Here is a 15,830-nt window from a genome sequence, read left to right on the forward strand (position 1 = left end):
TAAATTATCATTTATTTCTGTGATGCAAAGCTGATTTTTCAGGATCGTTACTCCAGTCTTCAGTGCCACATGTGACATCCAGTCTATCACACGATCCTTCAGAAATCATTCTCATATTCTGATTTATTATGAGTGTTGGAAACAGTTCTGCTGCCTATTATATTTGATGAAGAAAAGGTTCAAAAGAACTGCATTTATTCAAAATAAAAACATATTTTCAAATAATATAAATCATTTTTTATCAATTTAACACATACTTGCTGAATAAAATTATTGATTTATTTCGGAAAAAAAGACTGAGCCCAGATTACTGACCAGTACGTGTATATTGTTGTTACAAAAGATTTCTATTTTTAAAACATTTTTTTTTTTTTTTTTTTTTACTTTTTATTTATCAAAGTATTATAAAAAAGTATCACAGGTTATAAAAAAATCTTAAGCTAAGCAAAGTTTCCAACTTTGAAAATTAATCATCATATTAGAATGATTTCTGAAGGATCATGTGACACTGAAGACTGAAAATTCAGCTTTGCATCACAGAAATAAATGATAATTTAAAGTATAATAAATTGAAAACCATCACAATATTACATTTTTTTTCTGTATTTTTGATCAAATAAATGTAATGTAATAATCTCCAAAGGCTTGATGAGCAGAAGAAACTTCTTTCAAAAACATTACAAATAGTAATGTGTCCAAACTTGTGGCCTGTACTGTACATCCATATATATATATATATATATATATATATTTACACATACACACAAACATACCCATGCACAAAAACATATACACACATAAATAACAATATATACCCATGTACCTACATACAAAAATACATAGATGTATAAATAATAGTATATAAGCATACCTACACATAAACTATGATATAATGGGGGAAAGAAAAAAAATGGATGCTGTTTTTTTTCTTCAAGTAAATGAAAAAGAGACAATAAGTTATTTATCTTAGACACTGGGTCTCATTTACTATTAATTGAGTTATTCTTCTTATTTGTACACACAGGAGGACTTCTCACATAAAATCTCCGCCTGATTCACAAAACATTCGTACACACATAAATTAGTTTTTTAACCTCGTTCTAATGTTAGTGAATTTGGAGTATTCTAAATGCACAAGTTTCAGGTTAGTTGCATTTAACACGCCCAAACCATCAACATATAAGGGCTTTTTACGCACACAAAACTTTCCCTACAGCCTTTCACCACAGTTCTCACAATAAAAACCTTTTATAAAGACCCGCCAGATTACAGAGCTCTCATTAGCCAGCTGTACATATGCGTAAATCTGCATTATTCAGAGAAACCTCGCAGTTGAAGCTATAACCCAGCTTTTCGTACTCTAACTGTAAATAAAATTGTGTTATTTGATAATTTCATTATATAATTTTATATATGGATTATATAATACAATTAATACAATATAGGCTACTTTAATGTAATTATAGTCATGTTAAGACGAAAAGTAACTTTTTAACAAGACTATAAAGCCATACAAAATAAGTTTTGTTTGTGTATGTGTAGTTTCAGTTGTTTCTATATTTTTCGTAAATTTAGAAAAACAATTATTACGAAATCTTTGAATCGTGATTTGTTCTTAAAATTCGTACGCACATTTCACGCACAAATTTGTGTGTACATATGCTTAGTGAACGAGACCCACTAAGTCCATGTCTGTTAAAGGGATAGTTGACCCAAAATGAAAATTAGCCCATGATTTACCCACCCTCATGTCATCCTTGGTGTATATGACATTCTTCTTCCAGGCAAGAACAATCAGAGTTATATTTAAAAAGTCCTGGCTAATCCAAGCTTTATAATAGCAGTAGTTGTTGCTCTCTTTTTGAAATCCATAAAATTTGCATCTGTCTGTCGAATAACGTGCTCCACACATTTACATTTACATTTATGCATTTAGCAGATGCTTTTATCCAGAGTACAGGAAGCGATCTGTCATGATGAGGCAAAGAATTGCCCTAAAAACACAGATGTATATACTTAGAGTAGCAAAAAGGGGAGGGAAAAAGAGAAAAAGTAGCGGAGGAATAGTTTAAAAAAAAATGTATGATAAGATTAAGTTCTCATGGAAGAGACGAGATTTTACCTGTCTTTTGAATGAAGTGATTTATTCTGTCATGCGTATGGAGGACGGAAGATCATTCCACCAGACAGGAACAATGAATGAAAAAGTTCTGGAGAGGGATTTCATGACTCTCTGTGATGGTACTACAAGCCTCTGCTCGTTAGCTGAGCGAAGGCTTCTAGTGGGGGTGTAGACTCGTAGGAGCGAGTCGACGTATGCGGGTGCGGAGCTTGTGGGGGATCCATAAGCAAGAGTCAGAGCTTTGAATTTGATGCGGGCAGGCAGCGAGTGGTAGCCAATGCAGAAAGATGAATAGAGGTGTGACATGAGCCATTTTTGGCTCATTGAAGACGAGACGTGTCGCAACGTTCTGGATCATTTGCAGCGGTTTTGATTGCACATGATGGAAGTCCAGCCAGAAGCGCATTGCAATAGTCAAGTCTAGAAATTACCAGGGCTTGGACAAGAAGCTGTGTTGCATGCTCCATAAGGAATGATGTGATTTTCCTGATGTTGTGCAACGCAAACCTGCATGACCGAGCTGTCTTTGAGATGTGGTCTTTAAAGGACAGCTGGTCATCAAAGATTACTCCAAGGTTTCTGACCGATCTTGAAGGGGTAATCAAAGATGAACCTAGCTGGATGGTGAAGTCGTGTTGTAGGGTCGGATTAGCAGGGAAGACAAGCAGCTCAGTCTTCCCTGCTAAGTTGAGCTGCAGGTCATGTTGTTTTTTCATCCATGCAGAGATATCTGCCAGACAGCTTGAGATTCGTGCATGTACTGTGGGGTCATCTGGTTGAAATGAGAGGTAGAGTTGTGTGTCATCAGCATAATGATATCAGAGGCCATGTGCCTGAATGATGGGTCCCGATGATGTTGTGTAAATGGAGAAGAGAAGAGGTCCAAGCACTGAGCCCTGAGGAACCCCTGTGGTTAGTTGATGTGCTTTGGATACTTCTCTTCTCCAGGCAATCTGGAAAGACCTACCTGTGAGATAGGACTCAAACCAGTGGAGTGGAGTCCCTGTGATGCCCAGTGATCAGAGGGTGGACAGAAGAATCTGATGATTCACAGTGTCAAAGGCAGCAGATAGATCAAGGAGGATGAGGACTGATGATTTGGAAGCAGCTTTTGCTATCCACAGGGCTTCAGTAACTGACAATAATGTTGTCTCAGTTGAGTGGCCCTTTATGAAACCTGACTGGTTTACGTCCAGTTGATTAGACTGTGAGAGGAAAGATGAAAGCCGGCTAAAAAAAACTTGTTCATGTGTTTTCGCTATGAATGGTAGGAGAGAAACAGATCTGTAGTTCTCTACAAGTGATGTGTCTAATTTGGGTTTTTTAAGCAGTGGGGTTACCCGAGCCTGCTTGAATGTGGTAGGGAAGATGCCGGTGCAGAGAGATGTGTTGATAATGGGTTTGAGTGCTGGAAATAGTGTGGGGAGATGACTTGTAGAAGGTGTGAGGGGATGGGATCTAGAGGGCAAGTGGGATGGCTGGAGAGAAGTTTAGATACTTCTGCCTCAGTGAGTGTAGAGAAGGAGGAGAGAATATGTTTGGCTGTGGATGTGGCTGATTTAAAATCATGTGTGTGTGGAGCTGGGAACTGACTGCTGATGATTGTGGTTTTATCTGTGAAAAAATGGGCAAGATCGTCTGTAGATGGGGAGGTGGTGGGAGGTGGTAGAGGGGAACAGAGGAGAAAGTCTGCGTGTGCTGTTGATTTTGTTCTGGAAATTTGTGGATTTACCTGCATTGACATCATTTGATAAGGAAGACAGTAGAGATTGATACTTACTCAGGTCAGATGGGTCGTTTGTTTTTCGCCATTTAGAGGGAGTAGAGCGTGCTGGCCTAGAAGATAGAGGGCAGATACTATCATCTAGACAAGAAGTTAAAATAGGACAAAGTGTCTGTTGCTGTGCGGTTGACATCCATAGAGGAAAATTGTGTGGGTGATGGAAGAGAGGATGACACAGCGGAGGACAGATGAGAGGGAGAAAGAGAATGCAGGTTTTGTCTGAAACTATCTGGTAGAGGAAGTGGAGGTGCACGATGATAATGATCAGAGAAGTGTAAGGGTTTGACCAAAATGTTTTCTGTAGTGCAGTTGCATATGTAGATGAGGTCAAGTTGGTTGCCAGATTTGCGGGTGTGTGAGGTGATAAGGAGTTTGAGATTGAATGAGGATATAAGGAAGTGAAAATCCGTAGCATACGGTTTGTCCAGGTGGATGTTGAAATCTCCAAGGATTACAAGTGGGCTGCCATTCTCTGGGAATGAGGATAGCAGCACATCTAGTTCCTCAACAAAGGTGCCCAATTGACCTGGAGGGCGGTAAATGAACTGTAATAGCATGATATTTAAATGAGTTTATTGCATAGAGAGGTGTGGGTTGAGTATTTTAAATTGTTTGTGATGAGAAAACCTGTCTCCAAGTTTTTAGAGAGAGAAGCAGGGGTTGCTGAGACTTCTGGACGGATCCAGGTCTCAATCAAGGCCAAGATATTCAGAGTGGATTGAGTGGCAAAGGCTGGAATGAAGTCAGCTTTGTTTACAGCTGACTGTCTATTCCATAGACCCAGAGAAAAGGAGGGAGTAATATTAGTAGAGGAAGGAATAGGACGCAGATTAGCAGTGTTGCGCTGCGTGTGATAGTGGAGGGTGGTTTAGAGATAGTGGGTATGTATTGAAAGCACATTGGCCCTCATTTATCAATCTTGCGTAGAAACGGGCGTATATGTTGGCGTAAGATTATGCTTTCACTCCTCTCACCGCCTGATTTATGAAACTGTGCGCACCTCTGCAATCCAGGTGTACGCAATACCTGCCCTGATAAATGCCGCGGCTGAAAACGATCATCATTAGAATAACGCCCCTATATATTCAAGTCTCCGCCTCCCCCACGCCCTCATTTTACGCCATGGACACACGGAAGACGGCAAAGAAGCGAAACTTCTCCGACATGGAGATCGGGCGCGTCTCAATCATCTTACTAGTCCACTAGTCAGGGCACTGATTAGGACAAGTCAATGGGCTGACTCCCTGATCAGTGCCCTGACTACTGAACTAGTGAGATGATTGAGACGAACGCGCCCATCAAGACCATCACCAGAGAAGGGGAAAAAAACTAAACATTTTTATTTGGGAGTTTAAAGAGTGGGATTAAAGGCACCCACAAAAACAAAATATGGACCCAAATTACGAGTACTGTTAATAGTGTGAGGGTTGAGAAGCGCACTCCAGCAGTTTAAATAGCTGTTTGGGTGATAAATTACCTATCACAATGCATTACAGCACATGTTTTGAAACAATTAGCATTTAATTTCGTATCACAGCACATGTATTGTGGTGTACGATATGATGATGATGTGGAGTAGCCTACCATTCATTCACATAATAATTGCATGACAATTTGTAGGATTCTTTTTATTATTATAATGATTTTTATTATTAATGACGCTTATTGTTATTTAAAAGAAGAATGCCATTATTATTTATTTTATTATTATTAGTAGTATTTAAAAGAAGAAGAATGTAATTTTTTATTATTTTATCAGCCTGAATTATTCAGTCCCAGTCCGTGCGCAGCTGCTGTACAGGCTCGCAACTGGAGGAATACATCAAATGCTTTGGTAGCCTATAGTCACACAAATTAAACATTGAAGTCTGCGTTGCACAAAAATAAACACTGAAATTTATAATTACTATGTTGTTGTTGTTGTTGTTGTTTACAGTGGGTCATAATATAGCATATCTTTGTCAGTGCGTTTTGTGGTGTTAGGAATTGTTTTTCTGCGCATTTTCGCACTAACTCAAAATGTGCGTACACCACCTCCTGAGCTGGCATAGGATTTGAGCGTGCCGTACGCCAACGTCCATATTGATAAATCTCAAAGTCACCATGGGTTTGGGTGTGCGCAAGGTGTACGCTGGAAATTTGGTGTACGCACTTTTGATAAATGAGGGCCATTGTGAGAAAAGAGAGAAGGATAAAGAGAATTTAAGTGCGTTCTCAGTGTTCGTTCTTCGGTGGAGTCGATCATAGGTAGAGTCAAAAGAAGATGTCTTTACCGCATGTCTGGAGGCCGCTAAACGCTCCCGTTGATGCTACAGAGCCAGCGCTGACATGCTTATTAAATGCACGCTAATCACTACTTGAGTGAGAACAGCTGTGGACGCTTTTATAATTATCCCAAAGATTAATCAGCGCAACAGGCTTCCAATGACTCAAATCGAAACCAAACTATTACTCACTACTTGTGCAAAAAGCCAGCAATAGCAGTTGATAATAGTTGACAATTGCGTACAGCGCAAAATGTGGGCTCTTCAAACAGCCGTGGTTAAAGTGCAAATGCAAATTGCTCGCATAGTAAAATTATGATTAGAAAAATAAGTGCAAAATCGAAACATATCCTCCTTCTAGTAATTAATACACTAAGCAATTCAGCAAATAAAGAGTATTTCAAAAACACTTACTTGCAACTCTTGCTTCTTTTCTGACCAGTGTATATAATATAACAATATATGTACTGTTTGATTGCATATTGAAAACTAGGTAGATGCTGGACACATTTATGGAGATACTCTTGATCGCCAGCTGGACCTCAGACTGCACAAAGATGGGAAACTAAAGTACCAGGTACTGTTCACGTCAGGCATGCTGTGGAGTCATCATTCATACTAGGCTGAGCATGTCTTTAAAGGGATAGTTCACCCAGGATTCACCCATTCTATCATCATTTACCCACCCTCATGTTGTTCCAAACCTGTATGAATTTCTTTCATCTGCTGAGCACAAAAGAAGTTTTGAAGAATGTTTGTAACCAAGCAGAAAGTAATATGTACTAAATACTATAGTAGTCAATGGTTGCTCTATCTGCTTGGTTACAAACATTCCTCAAAAAATCTTCTCTTGTGTTCAGCAGAACAAAGAAACTCATACAGGTTTGGAACAACTTGAGGGCGAGTAAATGATGACAGAATTTTCATTTTTGAATGAACTATCCCTTTAAGAAAATGTCAGTCTGCTTATTGCTTATTCATGAAACACAAGCAGAATTTATTTTATTTTTGTGTGTATATATATATATATATATATATATATATATATATATATATATATATATATATATATATATATATATATATATATATATATATAGTAAATATGTTCCTTTTTGCAGATTCAAATGACTTACAACTCCTAATACTTTGACAATAAAAAACAACAGTTTGCACTGAATCATATTTACGTTTTACAATTTATATATACAGTTGTAATAAAATGTGAACTGCTTGCAGAATCTGTGAAAATGTTAATAATTTTAACAAAATAAGAGATCCTACAACATGCATGTTATTTTTTATTTTGTAATGAATAAATTATTTTACATAAAATGTTTACATATGTCCATAAGAGAAAGAAATAGCTGAAATTATTAAAATGGCCCAGTTCAAAAGTTTATGAACCATTGATTTCTTTTGTTTTGTGAATGCTGTTCTTGAGTCTCTTGTTTGTCCTGACCAATTAAACTGCCTAACATTCTTCAGAAAAATTCTCCAGGTCCTGCAAATTCTTTAGGTTTTCAGCATCTTTTGCATATTTTAACCCTCTCCAGCAGGGACTATTAGCCTAGAAATCTATACACACCCTGGTGGTTGCAAATCTAATCTTCCTGTCTAGCAACTCTCAATTGAGAATGAGGACATACGTCATGGTAGCTTGCTGTCACGTGACAAATTGGGCGGTGTTTGGGCCCGTCCACCATTTTGAGATCCGACACTATCGATTGCCAGGGTCAACACTGTAAGAGCGATACAGAGATCGGAGCAGGAAAGACGGTTCGAAGAATTATCACGTCATTTTGTAGGGCCGCCCAAATTGTCCCAATGGAGGCTAACGATCGGCGGGTGAAGGTCGCTACGCGTTCGGTCTTTTCAGCGGGGAAAAGGGGATTTTTATTCCAATTCCTCGTTAATCCATTTAATTATAATTTAGAATTTAGGTTAGAATGCCAATTGGTTATTTGGTCATTTATATTTAATAGTTTAAGTACACATTTAATTATTCCGTTTAACCCTTTGTTGAAATTATGTCTGTTCGTAACCTGAATAATTCCAGAGCAAGTCAGAAAGAATCAATCAAAGTGTAACAATTTATTAACAGTCAGGTAAATGTATAATGCCAATTACATAATCAATTCAATTGTAGCCCAATCCATATAACATCAAATACTCTGAAGTAAAGAATGAAATGTATACCTGACTTCTGACTTCTAACTAAATAATGCTGGCTATCTTGAAACATCCAGCATTACGGGCTGACCTGACTACAGAATCGAGCCCTGAGCTCTTTGCAACATTTCCTTAAATACCCAGAACCAGATACCTACCCAGAACCATTTGAAACTCTTTCAAATGGAAACACCAGTTCACAATAGGAATTTGCATTGATCAAGTCCTATAGACTTGATTAGAAAAGAGGCCAAATGGCTGAAAGCCACACCCACCATACACCAAGGAAAGATATCTTTAAACTCTTAAAACGTTTAGGATGTTCTAGTTTACTTCTGTGGAGTAGAGATATTTGTACCAGTCGCACTGAGACATTTCAAATGATATCAAACACATATAATACTGTATCGTGAGGATTGACATTGTAACAAAGAGATTTCTGGTGCATTTCAGGTGATCTCAATATGAGGGGCAGCAGGAGTTTGGGGGAAGTTTCATGTGAAAGGAAAGGCATGTAAATTAGAGTCATTCATAGATGGTTCACTCAGTGTGATGTCGTCTCGGACAGAATCGCTAACTGTATGAATGAGTTCAGATGCTAATTTCCTTTGTTTTCTCAAAGTGATTAGACATTCCAGCATCTACTAGGTTTTTCCAGCCTTACATTTAAACTGAGAAATTTTAACTACAGGGAGAAATTGCCACCAGCACCAGGCAGAGGTATTTAGAGGAGCTGGATGATATCAAAAACGTCAATCCATACGAGCTGCCTGCAGCAGAATGGAACAGAGACCTAACTTTAGACGCTTTAACTTACTACCTTGCACGTTCCTGAAATGTTTCTATATATTTTTTTGTGCATTCTAAATATTAAATAAATATATCTCATTCTCCCCACTATCCTGCAATAGTCTAGTGCTCGTCCTCTCATTAACAGTGTTTTTCTCATACTGACCATATTTTATACCTGATGACAAGTTTACATTAAATGAATTTAGAGTTCATAAACTAATAAAAAAGGAACGCTTGTGTGCGCTGGTGCCTTTAGTCCAGTCTCGTACATGTAACGTTAGAGGGAAATGACAGTCAACTAGCTATAGGCCTAAGTTACTTTGAATATTAATCATTTTGGTATTAACATGTAAATTACATAGAAAAAAATGATTGACAATGAAAAATGACAGAATAGTTTTCAAAATGTGTAATACAAATAAATAAAGGATCGTGTTCATCAGGTTCATCAGATGTCAACTCACTCCAGCATCGCAGCACTATAGTAAGATGATGACTGACATCCTGTGGTGAAATAACGGCATATTTTAACCAGCAGCTGCTTTCTCAGATCGGCTGGGGTGGATTAAAACTTCATGTTCCATTGAGTTTGGAAAATTATGTACATGGTTATCATAAGAATATCTCTTCTCCAGTCTCTGTCGGAATCCAATACCTGGCGGACCATCCTCCCAAAATGGCGGAAAGGGGCGGGGCGCGGTGTCGTGACGACATCTCCTCATTCTCAATACACGTCTGAGCTGTAAAAACCAAACTCTGGTCGGGCCAATCCCATCGTGTATAGAGTCGGTGGGCGGGGCTTAACATAATGACGGCCAAGTTGCGCTTGTGTGCTTCTAGTAAACACAGAAACTGGCGAACGGCGGCCTTTCGAATCAGCTTTGACCGCGACTCTGGCAGACTTGGAGTAGTGCTGTGCGATATTGAAGAAAAATGCGATATGCGATATCTTGTTAAATAATGCGATATTCGATATGCGATACGATATTGCAATTAGTGTGTAAAATCTATTTGAATTATATATATATATATAAAAAAAAATTATATACATTTGTGATTCACATTCTTTCTGGGAAAAGAAAGCATCGCTACAACTTCTGAAAGTGACCGGCAGTGTTTTAGCAAACATTTGTGTCACAAATTGTTCACGTTTCGGTGTGCGTGTGTCAAACAGTGCGAGACTACAAGTTATTGTGTTTAATAACTCTTCTTAACGTCAAGCAAGTCACATAAATAACAGTAATGTGCCCAGTCTATTCTCAGCACAATGTGTGACCTAAGCGTACACTTTTCACAATGTTGAAGTAGCCTATTAAAATTATTCACATATTGTGAGCCATTGCGATATGCATATTGCGATCTGTACATTTGCGATATTTTGATAATTTCTATATATTGCACAGCCCTAACTTGGAGTTAAGCTTTTCTCTGAGAAAAGAACAAGGAATGGCACTGAAGTCATTCTTAAAAAGGGAAGATGTGTTCAGAGATTTGCTGACCGGATACGGCGAAAGTTTAATCTTCACATGTTTACTAGCTTCAACTAGCTCTGCTTCATGTTGCTCTGGTTGGTTGTAGTGTTATCCAATTACGTGCAGAGGGAGTTTGAAAGACAACCGTTTATCCCGCCTCTCGGATTAAGCCCTGGCAATGGTGAGTTTCCAGACCAAACATCTTGATGTGGGTCTGGCTTGTCAGGCTAAGGGACTGTATGATTTTGCCCACATTTTTCTTATTTTGGTTAAATATCTTTTTGTTTTTTCATTTAGTACTGCCTTTCGGAAGCAAAAGAAGATACTTGCATTCCTGGAAGACAAATGAAGTACAATTTACCTTGATCTTCAAATTTAAAACGTTTTCAACCCCCGGCTCTTAATTAAATCGTGTTTCCTTCTGGAGCAGTACCACAAAAAAAAAAAAAAAAAAAATGCATTTAGTATGATCACTCTTAATTTGTTACAATTATTCAAATTTTCACAGATTCTGCAAATGGTTCACACACTTTTTCTTGCCATTGTACATATTCTTTCTTCTTGTGTCTCATGAGACCCAGTGGATTTCCAGTTGCTTCATTTCACAACTATGTGCAAGTATTTCCGCATAACCTCATAGAGTGGGTGTGAATTATAGTTTAAACATGTGGTTTTTGTTAAGCCTCAGTGATGTCATTTACAATGCTGCACACTTGTTTAGTCTAGTAGCAGTGTGCTTGGTTGGTTAGTGTGGGCATATAGTTCACTAATTAAAATAACTTTTAAATTGATTTCTGGAAAGTTTTCAAAGGTTTGGGGTCATTACAAATAAGTACAAATTTTGATTTTGAGTCTGTCGAATAATGTGCTCCATACGGCTCTGGGGGGTTAATAAAGGCCTTCTGAAGTGAATCGATGCGTTTTTGTAATAAAAATATCCACATTTTAAAAAGTTATAACGTAAAGTTTTGGCCGATCGCCTTCCTTATTCAATTTATGAAAAAGGTGTTGAAAGTGCCTCTGCAGTTCAAAAGGCTTACACTACCAGGTACGCTCTTCAGGCGTAGCGTAAGCATACCATGAGAGGTTTTCTGCAATTCTCTTATGCTCAACAAGGCTTCAATTATATTATTATCAATGTTGAAAACAGTTGTGCTGCTTAATATTTTGTGAAAACCTTAATTGTCAGTGGTGACTGTTCAAAATACTTTCTGCATAGTACAAATCTGTGTTTTACCATAATTATTCTGTTTGGCTCTGATGTAGGTTATCAATGGTGAGATATTCCCCCCCACAGTGCTAGACGCACAGGTCAAAATGAGCTACCCGCCTTCTGTCCCTCCGGAGCAGCAGATGGCCATTGGCCAAGAGGTGTTTGGACTTCTGCCGGGTCTCAGTATGTACGCCACCTTGTGGTTGCGTGAGCACAACCGTGTGTGTGATATCCTGAAAGAAGAACATCCAACCTGGGAGGATGAGCAGCTTTTTCAGACTGCCAGGCTCATTATTATAGGTAAAGATTTCCTCAGATATATACAACACTAATTGTGATGGGAGAATACTTGTATATAACATTTAAAAATTGTCTACTTTGCAGTCATGGTTTTGCACCATTTACTGTAAATTCCAGTTCCACTGTAAATTAAACCCAACCTTGGTGTAATTTCAACTATTATATTATATTAATTATTCAAATCTATTATGTGATCATTTTCTCCAAACTCTGAATATCGTCTATGGTATTCCATCAACTGTAGGTTTTTCAAGAGTGCTCACAGTTTTCCTTTGTGGTACACTATTTACATAATGTTAGTGTTTACTAATTTATTGTAAAATTTTGACTCAATAAACTCAAGGCGAGACCATTCGTATTGTGATCGAGGACTATGTGCAGCATCTGAGCGGTTACCTGCTGAAGCTCCGGTTTGATCCCACGCTGCTGTTCACCTCACAGTTCCAGTACCAGAATCGCATTGCTGTGGAGTTCAATCAGCTTTACCACTGGCACCCGCTCATGCCTGACAGCTTCCACATCGATGGAGATGAGATTCAGTACTCTCAGTTTATATTCAACACCTCTGTCCTAACCCAGTACGGGGTGGAGAAGTTGGTTGAGGCCTTCTCAACCCAACCAGCAGGACAGGTAATGGCACCATGAGGGTTGTGGGGGACAACTTAATCACTTCAACATCTGTTCTAAAAGAAAAACAAAGATACAATTTCATAATGAAGTGCAATGACCCTTGGGTTGTGTCTGGGCTACTTTTAGGTCTGTTTTAGTCATATTCAATGTGTTTACCACCCTCATCTATTGAAACATGTCTGGAGGGTTTTATTGCAGAGGGACATGGAAGATTAATCAAGATTTCTTTATTTTTAGAAAAATAATCCATCTCTGTTAGTCTATGTAAGTGGGTGGGAGCTCCAAAGTTGATGCTTCAAAAACCGCACATGCGACCATGATGGTAATCCAAACGACCCTAGGTGATGAATCAATGTCTTCTGAGGCAAAATGATAGCTGTCTGTAAGGAAAATATAAATGTATAAGCATAGAGGACCGTCACTTCTATAAAACAAGTTTCACAACGTACTTCACAGTTCAAATATTCATGTGAGATTCGTGTGAGTCATTTTCTCACACACACTTATCTGCAACAAATTAGCTCAAAATGGAAATATGAATAATTAATTTTTACTCATTATAACTAATTATAATTATATTTTATACTAAATATTTGGATCCATTAATAGACTTAACTTGATGTAGCAGAATTAATATTACAATCAATTAACATCCAGCGAACACCTGGTATTCTGAACAATTATTATTAACAATTAGTTATTAACAATTGAACTAAAAAATTAGTATTAACGTGATAGTTCACCCAAAAATGAAAATGTGATGTTTATCTGCTTACCCCCAGGGCATCCAAGTGTATTATGTACTAGAGGTCTTCACGGGGCACCCAAGACCCGTATGGGTTCGGGTCTATATTTTAAATGGTCAGCCGGGTCCGGGTCGGGTCCCAATCTATTACTTTGGGTCCCGGGTCTGTTAACGTTGTAGCCTATGTATGTAATACGTAAACCAGACTCGGAGAACACTTGGCCGTGAGAGTCAGCACGGCTTTTGTGTTTTGTGTAACTTACAAATTGCTAAATTAGGATAAGAAAAGTGTGAGCTGGGAAATGAGGTTTAGAAATACACAACAACAACAAAAACACAAGCGCTCTCTCTCTTTCTCTCTCTCTCTCTCTCTCTCTCTCTCTCTCTCTCACGCGCGCTCAAATTGCGTAAAAAATAAAAAAGCTCATATAAAGCTCAAGCGCGTGTAATGTTTCTATAGCCCCTTTCACACTGCGATTCCGGCAAATACACGGATAATGCGACCCGGCATTTGTTCCCGGGCCGCTAGATTTGGTCCATTCTCACTGCCAGCGAAATACCGTAATATGTGCGCTTTCACACACAACGCTTAACGGTCCCGGGTCGAGTTGACACGTGACATCCTGATGTGACGTATAATGGCGAGCGATCTCAGCTTCAGCGCGGATAGTAAGGAGCTCCGTGGTCTCGCGTTGTGTCCAGTTTGCACACATTTCTGCTTGTTTAATTTTAGTTTCTTTTGTTTACGAACACTCTCTGCGTTTAAAACACAGACGAGCTCTTCTGGCACTGCAGGGTTGTATTATTGAAAAAACAAGCTCTAGGAGTCACACGATAACTACGTACACGTTGCGGCATTAGTTTCGGCTTTTGTTCACACAGCGCTCGTCCTGGGTCGAATACCGCAATATTACTAGGTCCCCGACCCGGGTCGAATTCGGTAATCAATCCCGGGACGTGGTTGCTTTCACACAGAAGGCGACCCGGCAATGTTCCGGGAATATTGCGGGTCCGACGTGCAGTGTGAAAGGGGCTTATGACAAACCGAGCTTCCGCAGTGACATAATGACTTTAAAAATAATATGAATGAACCGTCTTGTTTAATCTTAAAGTTCTGCTAGTCAGACTCGGCTCAGAGAGATAATGGCAAATAAATAATGCTAACGTAAGCGGCCATGGCACTGAACGAGCAATAGTTATTAGTTCAAAAGGGCAAACAGTCAAAGTTATTATGCGAGTTAACTCATAAATCCGTCACTGTGAAATAAAGTTGACTTTTACAGCTGAAATGATGAGTGAATTAAGCATGCTTGGAACAATTACAGAGGAATATTGTACATCACAATCAAGGTACAAGGAAGGGAGACAACAGCTAGCCTATATATCGTTAGGTAGGCTGACTGAGACTAGGTTATTTTTCGCAGCTTGTTTATTAACTTCTTAACAGCAGTTTATTGTGTAATGTGAGACAATCAGGTCCAGCCGGGTCTGTGTCTTCCTGCCGGGTTCGTTTCCAGCTATCAAATAATAGACGGGTCCATGTCGGTTCCGGGTACTATATTTTTGGCATTTCTCAGATCTGCACGGGTCTGGGTCCAGTTTTAGAAATAATAGACGAGTCCGGGTCGGTTCTGTGTAGAACATTGCGGGTCTCTTCGGGTTCGGGTACGAATTTTTGGACCCGTGAAGACTTCTACTATGTAAATCAGCCATCCCCACGGCATCACTGCCTGTAAGTGAGGTCAAATTACACAAAATGGCGTAGAGATACGCGCCAGAGATCACTTACGCCCTGGACCGTTTACATTTGACCTCACTTGCCGGAAGTGATGGCACTGTCGCGGCTTTTGTACCTAATGTTATATTTGAGGTAAAAAATTATATAAATACTGTTTGATTTCTCACACAAACCAATCGTTTAGTGTCTTAAGACGTCAATGTGTCGCAACGTGCCACAGGGATTTGTATGTCTGTGTTTTTTACTCTCATAGTGGCTCTCATAGAATTACTCCATTGACATGCATTATATGAGCAACGGTTGGAGTTAAAAATCTTCATTTGTGTTCTACTTAATTTGTGGATCTTGGATGCCCTGGGCCTAGGGGTAAGTAGATACACATAAAATTTAAATTTTTAGGTGAATTAATCGTCTATTAACTCAGAAAGGATATTTTTCATGGCCACAGAAAAATAACTCTTTCTTACTGGGTACAGTGCTACTCAAGAACATGTAGCTGTAATCACATTGATTTGCAAGCAGTGACCACAGAACTCAATACTCACAAGAATATGCGCAAAAGTTTTATTTTACTAAACCACAAACACCTAACTAATCCA

The 15,830-nt window shown here is 38.8% G+C and overlaps 1 protein-coding gene across 1 annotated transcript in view; it reads left to right on the forward strand.

Moving 5' to 3' along the window:
* Positions 1-15,830, forward strand: part of ptgs1 (prostaglandin-endoperoxide synthase 1) — a 42,855-nt gene that overhangs the window by 17,760 nt on the left and 9,265 nt on the right. The window contains exons 7-9 of the mRNA XM_067438060.1: positions 6,663-6,746; positions 11,872-12,118; positions 12,462-12,748. Of these exons, the coding sequence (XP_067294161.1) occupies positions 6,663-6,746; positions 11,872-12,118; positions 12,462-12,748 (618 nt within the window). The remainder of the gene's footprint in view (positions 1-6,662; positions 6,747-11,871; positions 12,119-12,461; positions 12,749-15,830) is intronic.

This window comes from Pseudorasbora parva, chromosome 3 (genome assembly GCF_024679245.1).
Source record: "Pseudorasbora parva isolate DD20220531a chromosome 3, ASM2467924v1, whole genome shotgun sequence".
NCBI lineage: Eukaryota > Metazoa > Chordata > Actinopteri > Cypriniformes > Gobionidae > Pseudorasbora > Pseudorasbora parva.